This window comes from Elaeis guineensis, chromosome 5, assembly GCF_000442705.2.
Source record: "Elaeis guineensis isolate ETL-2024a chromosome 5, EG11, whole genome shotgun sequence".
Lineage (NCBI taxonomy): Eukaryota > Viridiplantae > Streptophyta > Magnoliopsida > Arecales > Arecaceae > Elaeis > Elaeis guineensis.
Genome location: NC_025997.2, coordinates 122,073,552 through 122,096,020, shown reverse-complemented (window position 1 = coordinate 122,096,020; position 22,469 = coordinate 122,073,552). Strand labels below are relative to the sequence as shown.

Sequence of the window (22,469 nt, the reverse complement as noted above, 5' to 3'; positions counted from 1 at the left end):
GATGTAGCTGCGGACGATCTTGCATGTGGAGTAGGGTCCATAGATATATCTGGATCATCCTCGCATTATGGATCCTATTATCCACAGCCACCTTATGATCCATATGCATATGGTGCATCCGAGGCATCATCTTCTAGTGGTTACTATCCTATGCAGCCTGGAGCATCTTACGGATCAGATTTTGTTGCTGGCATATTTGGATGGGCTCCTCCACAACCGTACCATCATCTCGAGGATACTTCTCAGAATCAGAATTTTAGCGAGAGGTCTGAGATGTCTTACAATCCAGAGAGGATGTCTTATGGGATGATGAATATTCGAGAGTACGGTGCAGCTTGGCTAGAGGGTTGGACTGATATCCCTTCAAACTATGTTGATGATCCAAATATTTACGAGCGTCACAGACACTCGACAAGAAATTAAATGCAAAGTACATCTTAAGGTTCGTATATCAGTTATTACGCTTTGTACTTAAATATTTAAATACATTTTAATGCATATTTTATATATTTTTTCTTTAATTTTAAGATGACATAGTTGAAATATAATGTAAATAAATATATATTTGAAATTTTGGATCAAGAGTCTTTGTACCGCAACCTAACTCCAAATTGAATCCAAATAATCAATAATATGCAATATAATGCCATATTGAGGTTGTATTTATCAATTATTAACTTCAAAAATCCAAAAATAAAAAATCAAAATCAAAAAAAATATTATGTACCGGTATCGGACCGATACGCTTAGACGTACAATGTATCGGTATGGTATGGTACGGTACCGATAACGTACCATACCGGTCCGGCACCGGCATGCCGTCCGGTACCGGTACAGTGAATCTTGCTTCTGAAGCTTTTCTATCTACCATCCTTAGAATTTGAAGATAATTTTTGAAAAATCAATTCATTGAACAGCATCCATTTTACAAAGAAAAGGACATAGGAACAAATAATCACATAATGGATGTATAAGTCCATTTGATACACAATGATTATATAGTGCATGTCAAATTCAGCTGTGCAGTTGTTGAAGTAGTCCTTGGATGGTTTAAAGCCACAGACTCCCTAACGGTGATATTTTCAAGTTAAAAGAAACAACTGTGATTCCTGGACATTTCTGGCCAACCAAATGGATGGTAACTGCAACCATTCATAATAATATCTATAACCAACAAGCCCCACCACATTCGTTTGGAGTCAGCTTTATGGATCATTCTTTTGCCATCTATCCCAATTAGTGCGGCATCAACTATCATTGTTTTCTTTTTTAATCCTTTTTTCACCATTAAGTTTCAGTTAAGGGGTACTCCCAATATTCTTACATTTTTTTTAAAAATTCTTTCCCACAATTTCCATCAATATTACAATAAGTCCTTTTCCTTAAATTTCATTTTAGCACTATGAAACAAAGTCCCCCTTACAACACATTCCTCACATTATTGCAATACATGCCTCCAACTCAATCAAAATTCCTCATTTGTGTCTACCTTCTATACTTCTATCATGTGCTTATAGCTCAACCTACACAGTCTAATTTATCATAGCTCCAACTCAGCTTTCCAGATTTTATAATCATATAATCTAGGATTATTCTAGTCTTGACCTCAAGAGCTTGTCATCAACGGAAGAGTTCAAAACTAAGGCCACATTAAATATCAGGAGTTTTAACCATAAATTTGTGTTTGTGTACCTGGAGTTGGATGTGAGCTTCATAACATTCATGATGATGCATGGATGGAGATCATTCTCCAAAAGCAGAATCATGTTCAAAATACAGAGGTGTTAAAATGAACAATTCCATAAAGCATCCACCTGATTTCTGTTAATTTCTATCATTAAGCAGCTCTACCGTCTATATTATGAAAATTAAGATTTTGAAGATATCCACATTGTCCACCCAAATTTACCATCTCATTCAGATGGGGAAAGCCAAGAGATTATAGTAATACATCCAGTATATTTAGGAAGTTAAATACTTTGGGAAGTTTATGGTCCCGTGGGTAGACACCATAAATTTGGAATTGAAAAATTAAATACTTTCCCAATCCCCAGATATGCATTTTACAATTTCTGCATCCAAATAACATGATCTCACAAAATCTTATTGTATAATTCTAACCAAGAAAAAGTGAGATATCCCCCAATCTTGATGAGTGATTAGCATATTTTTGATTTTTAACAATATTTTATACACATCGATGCCGATCTTCAAACTTAAAAGGTTCGTATTGGGCCAAAACAAAGGACTGGCACTACGGATGTCAACGGGGATGAATACTCGAATATTTTACCCCATCCCCGAACTGAACGGAGCGGTTTTAACAGAAATTAAATGGGGATGGTTTCACTGATGGTTTTAAAAATTAAAAAAACTGTTCATTTTCGATTTTGGTTTGGATGAATTCCTCAACCAAAACCAAACTCGAAACCAAAACCGAACCCGACATCAAACCTGAAACCCAACATATCCGGTAACTAATACCCTTAATACCTTTTGTATTTAGTGTAAATCCAAATTAGAAACTCCATGAGATAGTAGTGAAGATGACTCTTGACGAGATAATCTATAGAATTTTTCTTGGTACCAATAAAATTGTAGGCTTTGAATAAATAGCTGTAAATTATATTATAAATTATCTTATTAATTGAGCTTTTTTTTTTTTGTATTTCCCCCTTCTCTTTGGCATAATATGTTTGTAGATTGGTGAAGGCAAAATGGAGGATTGGATTGTTCACCAAAATTGTCTTGTATCGGAAAATTTATCATTATATTTTTTTCTGTAGTTGGACTTGTTTTTAACTTGGATTATTGTGTTTGTTGGATGGTTGTATTGTTATTTTTGAATTATTGAGTCTGCTTGATGGTGGTGCTATTAGCTTTGGATATATTTATTAGTTGAGTTGGTATGAATTATATTATAAAATTATGGATAATATCTTTAATTTAGTTATTTATATATGAAAATTTTGAAATGAATAAAAAAAGTTAAACAGTTTTCAGTTTCAGTTTTGGATTTGTGGTTTTTTTCGCGGCAATTATGGTTTTTTTATTTCAAAAGCCATTAAATTTTGGGAAGCGGTGGTAGATTTCAGGTTCGGTTTCAATTTTTTCACTAACCGCACCAAATCCACCACGTTGACATCCCTATTTAGCACTTAGTTTGTATCTTTAATCCTTGCAATTGATGAACTTACTATGGAAGTTCATGAAGAGATCACATGGTGTACATGTTTTATGGTGACTAGCATTAAGTGTTGGGATGGAGATGAGGTTGAATTCATAAATGAAATAGATAAGGAAAGATTTTGAGATAAGGTGTAAGCTTAAGTAGAATTAAAGCATAGTATATCAGATGCAGCTTTAGTTAAGATACAAATGAAAATGAAATCCTAGTTATCTTGAATCCATCATATTAAATAAACATAAAGGTGTGTAACAGATTTAGAATGAAATGGAAAAACTGAAGAGGCAAATATAGGGTGTCACAATGATGATAAATGCATTTAGACTAAAGAAAAAAAAACTATTAGACAGTAATTATGCTCACAATATCATATGCTTCAGAATATCAGGCAGCAAAAAATTTCAAGCACAAAACATGATGATATTAGAAGTGATAAAGTTGAGATGGGTGTATGATAAGATTAGTAAAGGATGCGGCATGGGTAATGTATTAGATAAAGTGCATGAGTTGGGTCGAGAACATGGTAGCAAATAATTGATGGAGGTGGTGTTTGCCTGTCCAACCTGGAAAGGAGAGGAGATTGCATATGAGTTGATGTGGAAGGGAAGATTCAAAAAATCATGGATGGAATTTGGGAAAAAAGATTTAAAAAACCCTGTGATGGAAGTTATGCTAAACACATCACACCCTTTAGTAGAAATTGCTGCAACTAAAAGATTTAAAAAGTCAATGTTATGTAGCTGGAAAAAGTCTTGAATTTTTATTATTATGGTTAAAAATATATTTCTTTTGCACTGGGATTGCCTAATTTTTTGTGAACACCATCATCACTTCAGCATATGCATATAAGTCCACTTCTTCAATTGATCTCCATTCAAGCTACCAAAGCTCATGGGCCGTGGCAATATGCATGACCCTCCCCCCTGCCATCCCACCACCTTTTCCCTCTAGATGCAGATCGAAGCCACTATCCTTGGCAAGGTACAAAACACTCACCACCTTAATTATACTGAAAGATATCATACTACGTTTCAAAAGAAAAGTATGCACTTTTGATACATTAGCAAGAAAAATATTTGAGAGGTCACGTATGGGCATAACACGATACTTGAAACCATGTTGTATGAGCATCATGCTGATTCAGCAATCTGGAACGGCACAATTCATAGATGGGCAGGCTGAAACATTTATCTGCAGATAATTGAACCACTAAGGTTCATATCAGCATGCATTCCCTGCCTTACAATGCCAATGTATCTATTAGAAAAGCTCAGACTATAAATTTTCATTGGATATTCCACACTCCTATATTATATATTAATAAAGGTCACATTTATGAACTTATAACTAATGTATTCCCCTGCTTAAATATGCAAAAATAGAATTTTGGCTTTGAACGAGGTGACATACAAACTCATTGGAGTACATGAATATTGTGTTTTAACTAAATTTCTGTAGATGATATATCCAGTTTAAGTCCAAAAGATGCTTAGAGAGTCTCACACATAAGCATACCCATGTGGGTGTTAGTGCCGCCAGTTCTATTCTCTGAAATAAACTAATATCAAGTAAAATGCTTAAACATAATATAATAATACATGAGATGTTCTATATTATGCAGCTTAAGAAAAAAGTAAGCTTCAGGCAAAAATCCACTTCAAACCATCATAATAAGCTGGTTCCTTTGGTATAAATAATGCAGAGGAAACCAATTTAATTAAATATACATAAATCTGATAATATGGTTTGTTATATACCAAAAAGGGAAAGTTACATTTGTATACCTTAGTTCAGTAGCATTACCAATGCGAGAGGAACGCCGTGCACGGGCCAAGCTACACATGAAAATTCAAAAAGTTATAGAGAAAAATGAATGATGCATAATGCTAATAGGCCCAGAGGTTCATTTAAACAAGAAAATAAAAAATGGTTACAATATATAGTTGTCCTAGAAAAATGGTTATAACATATAGTTTCCACTAATTTTTTCTTGGTAAGAGGAAAATAACTTGGGCCCAAAAAAGGGCTTCCTGAACATATACATCAGGCAAGCCACTCATAACACAAGCATATTTAACAAGATCAGACACACTATGACAGATTGTTGTGTTTTATGAGTTAAAAGAGAAAAAAAAGGATATTCTCAACAAATTTGAAACTAATTGAACAAAAGAAAGGAAAGGTCAAAAAAATAGTTCTGTTCCCTGCTTTGGCAAGGTTCTAAATTAACTCCTATATGGATACAAACAAGGGATAATTGCTTAATAACACCTCAACTTTGGCCTTGTGATAGCAGCCCCTAAAAAATTTGTTATATCCCTTAACTTTCAATTCATTCCCATAGCTTTCCATCCCTCTCTATTAACTAGGTGTTAAGAAATTATTTCATGTTATAATCATGTGATAACATAAAACTATCTTTATGACCAAGTTACCCTTGTCTTTTAGGGTTTAGGATGGTTGGAGATCTCTATCCTATCCCAATTTCTTTCCTTATCCTCCCATCTCCTAGCCCCCACCGCCTACCACCTGTGTCCAGCCCATGACCTCCCTCAGCTTTGATGACTCAATTTTCGGCATCCGCAAGCATCCCAAAGACAATGGCTGCATTTGGGCATGGCACCTATGGACAGGAAGCTATTTTTGGACTGCATTTGAGATGAATATTGTATGCATGTAGAAGCTGGTGTTGGGCTTTGGACTACTTATGCGGCCAAATTTAAGTTATGATATGATTGCATACAAGGTTAATGCAACCTAAAACTAGAATTTTGATTTGGTTTGTGCCAAGGTTCACAGACTCGATATCGAAATCCGTGCCGGTTGCTAATCGGTACGGTACCATATCGTACCATACCGAACATAAAAAAAATCAAAAAAATCCCACCCAACAACATTAAAAAAAAAAATCGGACCGAACCGATTCGGTCCGGTTTGGATCATTTTCCAAAAATCCGACTTGAATCGGATCGGTTTTCCGCCGGTACGGTACGGAGTGTACCAGTCGATTCGGGCTGATACAGAATACCATGGTTTGTGCATATGCCCAATTTATTTACATAAGAGAATGGATTAATCTATTCTACAAGCAAATGTCTCTTAATGCTAATGAATTGCACTTAGGATCAACCAAATCACCCCAAATTGGGTGGTTTGGACTGTATCGAATCAAATCAAGATGGTTAGGAAGCTGAGATAGTTCGGTCCTTTAAACTCCCCCTAGAAGCCCTCCAAGCCCCCTAACCCTCCATTCTCTCTCTCTCCCATCCCTCGCACTACCCCTTCCACCATGGTCGAAGCTTTGATGCTCTATCGTGTGCACTGATCACTTGTCTTGTTCGCTCAATCGCTCATCTTACTCCTATTCAATGCCAAACTGTCCATCGGTGATCAAGTAAGCCCCTCCCCTCCCTCTCCCTCTCTCTCTCCCTTTCTCCCCTCCCCTCCCTCTCCCTTTTTGTCTCACTCCCTCACCTTCTCTCTCTCTCTCCGTCCCTCCTTCCCCATCCTCGTTTCGGTATGCCTTGGCATCATTCAGTATGCACCTATACTGTACCAAATCGATCGTCGGCCGATATGAGCCCTGATAGTGGCCGTCTATGTTTGCATTGATGATAACACAATAAGCAGTCCAGACAAATTCTATATATGCACACATACATATACATACATACATACATATATAATATGTATATATGTATGTATGTATAATATCTCAATCCTTAACCCTGACTTGACGTCGGCTTAGTTGAGTGGAACGAGTCGACTAAGCGACGAGACTCGCCAGTTGGTGATCAAGCACCAACCAAGTGACAAAACCCCATGGCCAACCTGGAAGCCAAGGCTCATCTATGCATAATAGACTGGCGTAACTTTCGAGAGGATCTCAGATCTGGTGCTATTAGAAGCTGGCTGGTGAGGACACACGAAAATGCTCGAAACCCTTATCACCTACCTCTTTTTTTCCTCTTTCCCTCCAATCATCTCCTCCACCATCCAAATCCATCATCTCTCCATCTCCTCTAGCTTCCTCAACCCCCAATTGCTCGCCACCACTTTCTCTTTGTTGGATTTTGGGAAAAAACTGGACTGCCTCCCCTATTTCGGGCATCAAGTTCCCATTTGAGCCAAAGTGAGCTTGCTAGACCTCTCCCTTTCTCCTCTCTTCATTCCTCCTCCCTCCTTTGTGGATTTTCAAGGTTGCCGGCATGCTCACCGGATCCTGTTGCTCGACAATAATTGATCTCGAGCCCGACTTGGCATGGCTCTGTTTCGAGACAGGACATCCCCTCTCTTTGAGATCTGAGCCATTTAGACCTCTTTTCTCCAGCTTTCTTTCTCATCTCCACAGTTGTTCGAATTATCAACAACCTCACCGATTTCACTGCTCGATAGGGCAGATGATCGAGCCCTCATCCTCGAGCCCTGTCTCCCCTGCTTGAGACCAAGTGTCCAATCTGGCCGTCAATCTCTCACAAGGCTACCTCCACTTCTCCATTGTGTTGTTTGGTTTACTAACATGGTGGCCAGACCTTGTTGCTTCGTCGACGGCTGACCTAAGCTCATCTCGCCTGCCAGATGTACTATTTTTTAGGATGAAGAAAACCCTATTTTGACCACCCTATTTTGCTTCTTTCTTCTTTTCTCTCAATGCCACCATCCTTGTCGCAGCCTCCTTGGCCGATGGTCTCTCTCCATCACTGTCAAGCACATGAGATACGAACGACATGGGCCCTCTACCTTCCTTATGGCCATACCAGAGACCACGAGGGGTCCTGACTACCATCTTCCCTCCACTTCCCCTTTCTCTCTCCTCTCCTAATGGCCCTCCACCACTCGATCATAAATCTTCATTTGACCTTAATAGATCGGGTCATCAACAACCTTGACCATGTTGTCCCTACTCAGATTGGATCCTTATCCATGATCAGTGTTCGCTGAACCATCCCGAACCAGGCAGTTCGAGGCATTCCGAGCCATATTGGATGCAAACTAGGATGGTTCGGTTGGCAAATCAGAACACCAGATGAGAGAGAGAGAAAGAGAGGAGGAGAGGGAAAGAGGGGATGATGCTGTCGGAGGGCCGCGAAGGCCTCTACGGCCCGATGTTGTCCGATAAGACATTTAATTGAGAGAGATGAGAGAGAGGGAGAGCAACGGTACTGGAGGGAGGTGCAGTCGGTGAAGAGGCTGCCGAGAGCGTCAGGTGGCAATCGTGGCCACAAAATGATGGAAAATATGCGAACGAAGCTGCAGCCATGAAATAGGGGCAACCGCCCCTATTCAATTCATCATGTTTTTTTAAAAACGATGATGAATAGTGAAGCCGGCGATGAAAACATGGAGACGGGATTCTCACTTTTGTATGTATGTATGTATGTATTAGAAGAGGAAAGCATGGAAATGGAATTCTCACTTTTCTCTCTTTGCCATCATTAATTATCTTGTTTCTCCTCTTATTCAGTTGTTTACTTTCTTCTTCTTCTTTTCCTTCTTTCCCTCCCCTTCTCCTTATATTATTCCCAATAGTGACAAAAAAAAAATGTTCTAGAGAGTTGGAGAGAGAATGTTTCGCAATTAGATTTAATAGCTTCATAGGAGTTTGAAGGAGAGGAGGTGTAGGATGATTTTATATAGAATATTGAGGGAAGATTTTGTTTTGATGGAACTTTAAATGATGTCATGATAAGCGACAAGGTTCTTTGCTTGTTTACTGAAGTATGTGGTATGAAGAACATAGAGCTTGGGAGAGGAACAATGGGTATAAGTTGGTGATAAAGAATGAATAAGGCTAAAAAAGAAATGGACTAGTGTGAGCTCTCCTTGCTTGTGAGCAATTCTTCTTTTCACATCTACTCCCTTTGCTTCTATATAGCTTTAGCTATTATTCTAGTTTTCTGGCCCCAATTCTGGAATCCTTTTCAGTTGTTAACCACTCCACAACAGCAAACTGAAGAGGATCCCAACGCCTCTTATAATCCCCAATGTTATGGGTGGTTGGTAGTTGGTTGTGGAGGTGAGAGAGTGGGGAAAGTTGAAAAGATGGTGGTAGTGGAACAAATTTTAGAGTCCTCTCATAACAGTGAATTAATCAAACGAGCTAACAAAACTTTAGATAATAAGAAATTTTTTTGATGAAAACAGGATAATAAGAATTTGGACCCCATGGAAAATGTAAAACATTGGAGCTTTATAGTCTTCTGCCCCCTCAATGATCACCAAGAAGGAGAGGATTTGTTCCAAGGGTGGGGCAACTCGCACCAACGATGAAGATTTTAGCAACTCATAGGGGAAAATAGCTAGTGCCCATTAGGTTGAAAACAATGTGGATAAAGAGAGTAGGATGAAGGCAATTCAATATTGAGAACGATGTGTACAAGAGGGAATTTTCATCATTTACAAATGGCTTTTGACGATGTCTTAGGGAAGATGAATGGAAAGCTCACATTGGAATGAATTGAAAGTTAAAGGAACACCATCAATATAGTCAACTATGAGAGTTCAGTTCGATGTCCTCCACATGCAGGAGTTAGAAAACAGTTCAATAAACCAACATGCAAATTTTATAGCAACATAATCTGAGCAATTAGTTGTTTCTAAAAGACTAGCAAATTATCTACACTAGCTTTTGAATTTCAATATGCTTGTTAACTGTGATATTTTATTATTGTATACAATAGGTTTAAGACTTTCTTATAAAAAAGACAGCCTAGTGCACAAGGCTCCTGCCATTGCGAGGTCTGGGGAAGGTAAAATATGCACAACCTAAGCCCTGCATGCAGAGAAGTTGTTTCCATGTTCCCAACCCATGATCTCTAGGTTGCAGTGAACCTTACCATTGCACCAAGGCTCAGCCTTTTAAGACTTATAGAATTGATAATTTTGAATCGATGCTGAAAGTGCAATTCACTGGATTAGTTTGACATAATTCATCGTATAAATAACATATTTCACTTGGTCCTATTTACTTTAGAAAGATGTCCTTCTTTTGCAACTTTCTTTGGAAAAGGTCACCAGCACAATTGGTGACTCCACCAAGAGAAAAAAGAATACAATTTACAATAAAATCCCCTTGATACACTAATGTAATCATGCTTAATTCAAAACGATAATTCATCTAAGCAGTTTCAATGTATAGAACATATATAATATATATATATATATATATATATAGGGGTGTGTGTCAGGTCAAGATAAGGTACAAGGCTATTCCTGCCAGCTTTATCACATATCACAGGATAGATCTAGTTTGATCTAAAACATATGATTTTGGTCAAAACAATTACATCCAAAACAAATTATTTTGTAAGAAACAACATGTGTTTCATCCAAAATACATAAATTTCATTGTACGTGCTCATACTATCTCAACCACTTATATTTTCAACAATGCATTCCTCACCTTGTCCTTGCTAGGTTTACCACAAACTCAACATGATATATTCCTACCTTGTTCAATGTGTATGCTTGGTCTTTATTGCCAATGTACTGAAACTCAAGTCATGCAACATCCAGAGAATGGCTTGAAATATAGCAAATATTCCTTAATAACCATACAGCATTCAAAACCATTTTTACCATTCTATTGAAAATAATAGCTGTTAAAAAAAGTTTAAAAATTTTTTTAAAAAAAATCATTCCATTGACTAGATATTTTTGGAATATATAATGGTTGTTATTAGTTTATTATAAAGAGAAATAATTCAAAACAATGTGAAATGATAGCATGATTTGATTATATCCTTGTCAGAGAGTAAAAACATTGGCTTTAAAGTGGATAGAGATTTGAACACATGTTTATGTTTGCACATGTATATGGATAGTGTTATCATGAACCCATTGCTAGGAGTCTAGACCATCAAAGAACGAGTTCTTCGAGAGCAGTTTCATGTTTAGCTTGAATTTTGGCTTAAATTCAGCTTGCTCAATTAGTAAATGAGATGAGTTGGAGCTAGGTTTGTCGTTCTTCAGCTCAGTCAACGAAGCTCGAAATATAATTAAATAAATCATATCACGGTTTTAGATATCGGCTGGATTAGGGTATCCCTACCTTCCTGTCTAGTTCTTGTAAGAAAATAGAAACTGCAATGAGGGCAAGAGTTCAAAACCCATCCATGCAGAGAAAAGGAAAAAAAAAAAAGGAAAGAAAGGAGGGAGAGAAGAAGAACAGGAAAGAAAGAAAGGTTAGAGGAAAAATAAATGAATGAAGGAAGAAGAGAGAGAAAGAAAAAAAGTGAGGAAAGAAGGAAGAGAGAGAAAGAAGGGAAGGGAGGAAAGAAAAAAGAAAGGAAAGAAATAAGGGAAAGAAGAAGAGGAAAGATGGAGGGTAAGGTTTTAACTCCCATGAGATGGGGTGTCCTAGTTTCTCTATGGAATGGAACACCTGATTGTCTGCCCCATCTTGGTAGCTATTCCAGTCAAGCATTCTGATAGATAACCTCTATCTCTCTCCCCTTTTTGTTTCTATTATTTCTTTCTTGCTTTCAATGAATTGGTATGAATTTTTTTACAAATGCAATTTTTTAGTAAGTCTAGCCATTTTTGAAGGCTAATAATTTTCATTTCCCATCTCATGGAAAGCCCTTTTCATTTTTTGTTTCTTTTCCTTTTTTCTTTCCTTTCGTCCTTCTTTTCTTTTTTTTCTTCTTCCTTCCTTTTGTTCTTTCCGTTTCTTCTCTTTTCTTTCCCTTCTTCCATCTTTCCTTCTTTTCCTTTTCTTCTCCCTCCTTCCACTCTTTCTTTCCTTTTTCTTCTTCCTCCTTCCACTCTTTCTTTCCTTTTTCTTCTACCTTCCTTTATTCTTTCGTTCTTTTTTCTTCTTTTTTCCTTCCTTTCTTGTTTTACTTTTCTTTTATTCTTTACTTTCTCTTTCATCTTTTCATTCCTTCCCCACATGGATCGGTTTCCTATTTTCTTATAGGAATGAGTCGAGATGGCCAAGATAAATCATGGAGGGTACCTACAGGACAATTGCTGAGATGAGGCAAGACAATGGGGCATCCCATTTTGTGAAGAAACAGAAAAGGCCCCATCCAGCAGGATTTAAAACCTCGAGCCGTATACTATTTTATACTTTTAGTTATTACTTATATAAGAAAAATTATTTTTGTATTACACTCGTTACATATTCATATAATTTACATGCACAAGAACGCACATCGGCGATATAATTAAGATGTAATTGTAGAAATTAATTCAATAAACACATTCATACACATATATAACATATCTAAGAAAGCCTCAGTGGACCTTGGTCTCTCACAAGATCTCTTTAATAATTTCTTTGTGAGAAGCTCAGGTTCAGCTCAAGCTTGCTCAATTACAAGTCCAACCATGCTTAAGCTAGGCCTAGCTCTCTTAAGCTCAACTCATTTACATCCACCCATCTGACCAACTATCTAAAATGGTCCTATTGACAACTGGCAAGTTTACCCCCCATATATTGCACTGGATAGTTTTACATGCATGGTGATATTTCTGTCATTTGGTTCACCATCAATGCACTAAAAAGCAATTATTGCAATAAGGTTTGCCATCTCGATCCCGGACCCATATTAGTACCATACTGGTATAGTGTCAGTACATCCAGTATAGGGGTCGGTGCGTTGTAATGAGAATAAATACGACCTCCACATTGAGTCTTGGTTGGTACCAATATGCTACTGTAATGAGAATAAGCACGACCTCCACATTGAGTCTCGGTTGGTACCAATATGCTACTGTACGCCTAGTATGGGCATTACACACCAGTATGATGAACCTTTTTATAAAATGTTGCACAAATGTATTTGGCCAAATGAGAAAAAATACCCCATATATGTAAGATAATTCGGTGGGTGTTTGTATATGTATATATGCATGTGTATATGTACATATGCATATATATAAGTATATGTGTATATATACATATATATACACAAACATGCATTCACTTAAATGAAAGTTGCGATTGACATATGACATTTCTTATAACAATATAATAACTAAAAAATCGTTATTTGAAGTCCTTTCAACCTGTTAACATATTCCAAATCAAGTAAATGAAAGTCATAGTTTTCTGTTTAACAAACTGATAATATATATTAAACATTTCCAATCTCAAAATGTAATTATTTTTTTGGTTATCTTTGTTTCCGCAATTCATTCGTTGTCATCATATAGCAACTTTCTTTTCCTTTTCCTTGTCACTTGTGTCTCTGTGTCCTTATCAACCTCATTTAATTCATCATGTTCTCCTGAATCAGCTGTGGATTCCTCACTATTATAGTTCTTGAAGCTGTGAAGTATTCCTACGGTGTCTATGAAGTCCTAAAATATGGTTGCAATATAATAAGGATGAAGGTAACTTTATATAAATAAGAAATGCACAATATAGGAGATGAGTTTACCTTATCCTTTTCGACATCAATGGTCAAAGGAGATTTAAGTTCTTTTCCATTTTCATCTTTCTGTCATAAATCACAAACTCAATTAGCATGTTCCTTACTCATTCTTAGCACTTGATTAGTTAAATATTTGTCAGTACCTTTTCCTTTGGAATGTTTGTCCATAATGATAATCCTCATATTTTTTAAACAAACATTTTTGACAAAAAATCAAATGCCTTCGCAATCTTGTAAATCGACAATCGACCATTGTCTTCAATTTCAAATGAATACTTTATGACAATTAATACTGATTAAGCACAAAACATCACTTGATACATAGTCAATCCCAAACAAAAGCACCACTTGAATATCCAAGTAATTGCAGATATAGAATAAAATGGCAAAAGCAAAATGAAAGTAGTAGGAAAATAACAATGGATAAAAGAAAAGATTATAAAACATGAAGCTATACCTTCCACTTCCAATAATACTAGCAATCATGAAAAAACTTCTCCGAAATAAAATAGTTTGTGTTTGTCCATCCAAATTCCTGGTGTCCATTCAAATTCATATGGATGGGCTTTAATTGCATGAATATAATTGTAAGTTTTATGGACCATAATACCATATTTTTTAGTCTCTCTCTCTCTTTAAGTAGTGCTCTTAAGATGCTTTTAATTCAATAAGTTAAAAAAAAGAAAACGGATATTAAATCATATGACCCTATCAATGCACCAGCTTCAAGAAAATATGGAACCAAGAAACAAACATCATTCTGTGAATAGCACAAATGAAAATAGTCTTACCCTCTGCTATTCCTTACATAAAACTTCTTTAAATATTCTGGTGTAAAGCTGCAATAAGTGGTTAAAACACATGGATGCTAGAAAAATTTTTTATGGTGATGGAAGCATCAACAAAGTCAAATCTGAAAAAAGAAATTAGCCACAGCATGAAGAGATTTCAGAGAACGGCAAGTTTGTCCAATCTCCGCTTCAGAAAATGAACTCTCACATAGATAACCATTAGATCTGAGTCCTTTACCGTACTAATACAATTTAAAATTTTTTTTACCAATTTAATGCAGATTCTAACTTTTTTACCAGAGTAATGCAAAACAGAAAAATGCCATTTAGAATGGCATTTTCTGTGGATAAAACGCCATTCCAAATGACGGTTTTTTGGTCCAGTTAACCCAACTCACCGGTCTACATGGATCCTTAAAAAAAAAGGCCATAAGAAAAATACCTTTGTGAATGATGTTTCTAAAAATGCCATTGTAAATGACGCTTTTAAAAATGTCATTCACAATGACGTTTATATTATTTCTATAAAAAAAAAACCCATCTCTTCCCGTACCGCCTCCTTCTCCGACGACGTCCCACGCCACCTCCTTCTTCTCCGACGACATCCCACCCCCATTTCCTTTCGGTAAGCCGCCGCCCCCCTCCCCCTCTTCCCCTCTTCCTCTCCCGATCCGTTTGCAATGCTACTCGATACTATGATTGACAGTTAATTTAAAAAATTTAAATATATTGCATTGCATAGAACCGTAGATCCGTCTCTTGATTAATGTACATATTCTACGACATCTGTACATTTATATATTTTTATACGAGTGGGAGAATTATGTACATGGGTCAATTGACTATCCAGTTTGGATAGTTTAGGAATTATAATTAATTCTATAGGTAATTGCAGTAATCAAACGATATGCAGAAGATTCGAGAAAAATTTCGGACAGCATTTTCTTTTAGTTCTCCTCACACATCTTCAGTCATATGGAGAGAACTAAAAAAAAATACTGCCAAAATTTCTCTCGAATTCTATTACGTATCATTTGATTACTGTAATTACTTATAAAATTAATGCAATTCCTGAATGGAATAGGACCTATCTTTATCTATTAGTTGATGATAAGATGTATTTATTATGTAAGCCATTTTATTAAAATAATTATTAATATTAAACATTTTGATTTTAATATTGTCAGAATTTTTTAAGAAAATGACCAATACTCGGATTCATCTACTATTGTATTACGATGGCACAATAAAAAATGGCAAAGATAACATGCAGTACAATCAGCCTGCAAGTCGGATGGTTAGACTGTCTTCATTATTATCACGTCAAGAATTATTAGACCATCTATACAGTGGTATTCCTATAGACAGAGAAAAATATGAAATCAAATTGAAGTAGAGATTTCTTAATTTATCGGGACAGTTAATGCAGAGCAAGTATATTTTAGTTCCAATTGATGATGATGATGTCCAAGTTTCTTTTGAAATTTTCAAAATATCGATATATTAAATTATATATTAAAAAGAAAGATGTATCCTCAACTGAAAATACTACTCAAATGATGGTATCGAGGTTTGGATACTTTAGTAAGCTTTTAACCCAAAAGGATAATACTCTTGGACCTTCTTTACCTTTCATAAATCCAATGGTGCGAACCATTAGTGTTGAAGCCATGTTTGCAGAACAGCATTCTAATACTATTGGCCCTAATTGTCCAATTATTCAAAGTCCTATAGTAATTTCTTCTATGGTGATTTCTCCTATGGAGACTTCTCCTATACTGGAAGTAGCAGTAAGTATGAAATACGACACTCAAATGGAGAATGATGATTGGGTCAGCACTGGAATAAATTCTGATGACCGAAATTTTGAATCAGATGAGAATGAGGCTGATGAAGAATGGCTTGATGAGAACAGTAACAATAATGAAGATGAAAATGGTGATGAAGATAATCAGCCCAATATTGTAGGAGAACTTGAACCTCGTTTAAATGAAGATGATAATGTAGGATAACCTGAACCTCATTTGCATGAACCTCCATAATTTTTTAGCAACTTAAATTTAGATCATGATGGTGATGTTAGTGCTGGTCGAAGACTGAACTCTGACTCTCAGTTTTAAAACTCCTCGATGACTGAATTTCCTATAGGTCTGATGTTTTAGAGTAAAAATGAGCTAAAGAGAGTTGTTGATCTTTATCACATTCGGAAGTATCGGACATACAATGTAGTTCAGTCACATTCAAAATTGTGGTCCATACGATGTGCATCATTATATACTAAACAAAAATGTAAACGGAGGCTTCATGCTGTAATTTTGAAAAAATATGGATATTTTCAGATCACAAGATATGAGAGTTCTCACACTTGTTTGTTTACAGGATTGAGTCGAGACTACAAATATATCAGTGAAAGGATGATTGGCATACTAGTCCGATATTTGGTTGAGAAAGATTTAGGTGTTAAAGTTGAAACTATTGTGGTAGCCGTTAATGAGCAATTTCAATACATAGTATCATACAGAAAAATATGGTGTAAAAAACAGAAGGTATTGGTTAATATTTATAGAGAATGGGAGCCATCTTATGCAAAATTATCCTATTATATGGCTGCACTCCAAAATGCAAACCCCGACACTGTTGTTTCATGGGATTTCTTTCCAACTATAAATTGCAGGTTTTAAATTATGTTTTCTGAACTTTCCAACCATCCATTCAGGATTGGAGGCACTGCTGTCCTGTGATCAGCATCAATGGCACGCACTTATATGGAAAATTTAAAGATAAGATGCTAATTGCAACAGGAGTTGATGTAGAGAATGGGATTTATCCCTTAGCATATGCAATTACAGATGAGGAGACGATTGCTAGTTAGAGTTGATTTCTCTTCCGGCTCAGGACATGTGTCGCACAAGATAGAAATGGAATATCTAATTTCTGACAGACATCCAGGTATATTAGATGCCATTGCAGATGAGTCTATTGGATGAAGTCTGCCATATGCCTATCACTGATACTGCTTAAGACATATCTACAGTAATTTCAATACTCACTTTAAAAATGCACAGCTCAAAAGAGCAGTATGGCAAGCAGGGAGCACTTATCAAGTTTGCAAGCTTGACTTTATCATAGATAGGATCTAGACAGTGAATGTAGAAGCTTGGAGTTGGCTGTCTGAGTTGAAACCAGAGAAGTGGACATTGGCATATGATGCCGGCATGCGCTATGGTGTTTTAACTATAAATTTGTCGGAAGTTTTTAATAGTGTCTTATGAGAAGCTAGAAATATACCAATTACAGCTTGTGTGCAAATAATATTTTACCGCCTTGTGAAATATTTTAATACGAGATGTGTCCAAGCTTCAAAATATGTGCAGGAGAACCTAAATAGTTTTTTTACTCCTCATATTGCAATTAAGATTGCAGAAGATCAAATTAAAGCTAACTAGTATACTGTAATAGCATTCAATATCCAACAAGACATATATGAAGTACTTACGAGAAAAACAAGTGCAGAATTAAGAGATGGAAAAAATTTTCAAATTGTGACTTTGAGTGACAGAAAATGTTCATGTGAAAAGTAGAGCATCTATAGATATCCTTATTCACACGTTTTAGCTGTGCCAAGAAATTATTGTACATCTTAATGGATTCGTGGATGATGCATACACAGTTGCGGCATGCATGAATGTTTGGAGTGATGAATTTTATCCATTACCACATGAAGACTATTGGATGTCCACACATATATTCACATGTATTCTTGATCATTATCATTTGAGATCTAAGCAGAAAAGCAGACCAAAGTTAACAAGACTGCAAAATAAAATGGATGATAAACAAATAAGAAGCAAGAATCATTATGGCATTTGTAGGGAATAGGGTCATGATCGCCGTCGCTATCCTAAGTTTCTTCCACACACATCAACTTCAAGCAGTGAAAAACATTAAAGGCAGCAGATATATTGGTCTATGTATTTTTAGAGTTATATATTATTTTATGTATTCTCGATAGTTGAACTATTGTGTAATCTATGTCCAGAATTATATATTATTCTATCCATTGTTCTATGTATGATTGTAGAGTTATATTTATCATGATATGAATTAGTATCATATTTTTTATGCTCTAATACACTTGGGATGTATGTTATTGTTTGAGTCATTAGTATGTTATGGCTTACGAGAGATGACATCCGGACCCTCGAGACCGTAGTATTTTTACATTGCAGAAGATCCATCGCTCACAGGCCATCTTAGATGGCAATGTAAGCATTCTATTCCTAATCTTACTATTTATATTTTTGTAAAGAAAATCTTGTTTGAGAGATATACGTTATCTAATTATTCTATCTTATTGTAGGAGTCCAGACACCTCCAATTATGACAAGCCAATACTAACATATGGAGGATGGAGAACATCCCAGATAGAGTTATAGATTATTTACGATATCTAAAATTTTATAGAGTGTATCGGATGAGACGGATACAGATAGACGTTGGTCTTATTACTGCCTTACTTGAGAGATGACGCCTAGAGACACATATTTCATCTTCCATTCGGTGAGACGACCATCACGTTACAGGATGTTAGTGTTCTCACCGGACTATCAGTTAATGATGAGGCAGTTACAGGAGCTGCTCCCACTCTTAGAATTCCAGAGTGGCAGGATATGTGCTACCGATTATTAAGATTTCAGCTCGAGGTACAGTTTTTTTATCATTCACGATTGAGAATAGAGTGTTTGGATGATTATTATCGACATTTGCACATTAAAAATGATGCACCAAAGGAGATGGTGCGACAATATGCCAGGAGCTACATACTACGATTACTAGGGGGTGTCCTTTTGCTTGATATTTCATCTAACAAGGTGAAATTGATGTTTTTATCATTATTAGAGGATTTAGATTTCACTCGTAGGCTCAGTTGGGACAGTGCAGTACTAACTTGCCTGTATAGGACTATGTGTCGGAGTTCTACGGCAGATCAATCGGAGTTCTGCGGCAGATCAGTCAGAGGTTATCTTGTATTATTACAGATATGTGATATACACATTTTAATTTTTTATATTCTATTATAGCTCTGATTGGGCATATCATATATGATTTTTTTGAAATTGATAGATTTGGACATGAAAGAAGATGCCGACTATCAGTCCATTGCGGAGAGAGTTGCTTGAGATGCCACCAAAACAGCACGACCCCGATATTCCATTCAGATTAGATACACCTTAGGGATATAGGTATACAAATATTAATTCCATTACTTGCAACTTACTACTGTTTTTAATCTGATGAAATTCAATTAATGTGAACGTACCGTCAAGCAGATGGAATGTTACATTCAACTTTTATCATGTGTCGACAAAGATGGCACGAGTTTATAGATATCAGCTGGATACATTAACTGATACACATAGATAGATAATTTTAATTTATGTACAAATATCATTTTATAATATTCATAGTTTATTAAAAAATGAGCTTACTAATCCGACTTTATTTTTAACTTTATCAATTTTTGTGGGAACCATACATAGATCAAATATTATCCTTATTACCATAAATTTGCACGGATAGAAATGATATATGGACTGCTAGGATGTCGCTTATTTATTTTGATGTGGTGAAGTGATACTTTTCAGATCGTGTGCTACGGCAATTTGATCGAATTCAGAGCATCTCAGAGTAATTTGATACCAGCCAGCGACTTCATCGTATTGATCGGTGCGAGAGAGCTCATATTGACTGACGTATCAGACACGCAGAGTATATCATCATTTGAAATATAAGATGAGATCATATAGTTTATGATGATGACATATTAGGAGGTCATCCATATATCAAGGACATATGACTTGATTTCTTAGCATTACAGTATTAGTCATTGAGCAACGTCGGTATGCAGTTTCAGGATACGAGGATGAGAGTTTTACCGTGCGCATGTTAGTAAGATCTCAAAAATTATATCTTTTGTCAATCTCATATTCAATTTCAATTCACTAAGTCTTCATTTTACTTCTCATCATTAATGTAAAATATTTTATATAATTATATTATATTTTTATTTTATGATTTGTAATATATTGCTATTTTTTTGTTATGTAGACTGATCATTTGTCGGGTCTTATGTTGGACACTCGTCGTGCTCTATCTACGACTGATGAGGACAAACGGATCCAGATATTGCAGGAGATGGAGAGATCATGTTTAGGAACATTGATGGCGATTGGAGCATCCTATGCACCAGATATGAGATATATATCATCACCACATGTTTCAGATATGCCAACACCATGTATTCCACAGATGTCATCGCTATATGCTGGACATATGCCACTACTTTTTGATCCACATATGCTAGGGCCTTCATTTTCCTACATTCCCCAGATGACAGCACCGAATCCGAGTTGGCATGATGACTATTCATCTGAGTGGTTTGATCTTTTTGTTACAGACCCATCATTGGATCCAGATAAGGAGGTTGAGGAGGTCACTCAGTTTGTAAATGCTCCAGCAGCACCTGTTATTCCTGATATGAATGCTCAGGAGACGTCCACTGATATAGGAAAGGGGCCATCACAAGTGACACAGGAGTAGGAGCGACCGTTGAGGACCTTCGTGAGAAGGTTCAAACAGCCACAGGCACCACGACACCCTTGTGGAACTTAGTATTTTTTGAATTTATAGTACTGTGGGATTTTTTTTTTAAACTTTATATTTTTGTTCCATTTTATATTATTAATTATTGTTTCTATCAGAATTTTAGATATTTTACTTGTTTAATTTCAAGTATTATGATGCTATATGGTTCATCGTGATCTTCAGATATGTCTCGAAAAGTTAGGGAAGAAAATGTCACATTAAAAGAGCTATCTAAATTAGTTTAAAAAATAATATCACGCACCAAAAAAGTACAAATGATAATGAGAAAATTATCACGCATCCAAAAAAATTGATTTAAAAAATATAAATAAGAAATATCTCGCACCGAAGGTGAAGGTGAAGAAAAAAATTTACCTTAGAAATACCATTTGGACATATGTCATCACTTTTTGATCCACAGATGCCAGGGCCTTCATCTTCCTACATGCCCTAGATGACAGCACTGGATCCGAATTGGCATCATAGCTCTTCATCTAAGTGGTCTGATCTTTTTATTACAAGTCCATCATTGGATTCAGATGAGGGAGTTGAGGGGGTCACTCAACTTATAAATGCTCCAGTAGCATCTGTTATTCTTGATATGCATGCTCAAAAGACGTCCACTGATATAGGAGAGGGGCCATCACAGGTGACACAGAAGCAAGAGTGACTGTTGAGGATCTTCGTGAAAAGATCGAAGCAGCCACGGGCACCACGACGTCCTTGTGAGACTTAGTATTTTTTGGATTTATGGCACTATAAGATTTTTTTGGTAAACTGTATATTTTTGTTCTATCTTATATTATTAATTATTGTTTCTATTGGAGTTTTAGATATTTTGCTTATTTAATTTCAAGTGTTAGGATGCTATATGGTTTATCATGATCTTCAGATGTGTCTCAAAAAAAATTGGAGAAGAAAATATCGTGTTAAAAGAGCTATCTAAATTAGTTTAAAAAATATCATGAGAAAATATATCACGCATCCCAAAAAATGGTTTACAAAATATAAATAAAACATATCACGCACCGAAAGTTAGAATGAAGGAAAAAAAAACCTTAGGATCTGTGGGTGGATGGCGTTTTTAGAAATTGTATTTGGAATGGCCAAAATTGCTATTTGGAATGGCATTTTCAAAAACGTCATTCGCAATGGCGCTTTCAGAAGTACCATTTGAAATTGCATTTCTTTATTTTTTCTTTTTGGCGGAATTCCACGTGGATTGGGAGCTTGGTGATTAGATCAAAGAAACACCATTTGGAATAGCATTTTCTCAGAGAAAAATGCCATTTCAAATGGCATTTTTCAACTTTTACATTAGTCCTGTAAATAAGTTAGAATCTGCATTAAATTGGTAAAAAAAAATTTAAATTGCATCAGTACGGTAAAAGACTCCATTAGAACTAGATGGGAAACTTCATTGTAGTCTATGACTGTAAGATTTTTTATACCACAAGCATCTCC

The 22,469-nt window shown here is 36.0% G+C and overlaps 1 protein-coding gene across 1 annotated transcript in view; it reads right to left on the bottom strand.

The window, feature by feature from the left end:
- LOC105046063 (dihydrolipoyllysine-residue acetyltransferase component 1 of pyruvate dehydrogenase complex, mitochondrial-like) overlaps positions 1-22,469 on the bottom strand; it is a 41,669-nt gene that overhangs the window by 17,831 nt on the left and 1,369 nt on the right. The window contains 2 exon segments of the mRNA XM_073258381.1: positions 4,972-5,022; positions 13,576-13,635. Coding sequence (XP_073114482.1) covers positions 4,972-5,022; positions 13,576-13,592 — 68 coding nt within the window. The 5' untranslated portion in view covers positions 13,593-13,635.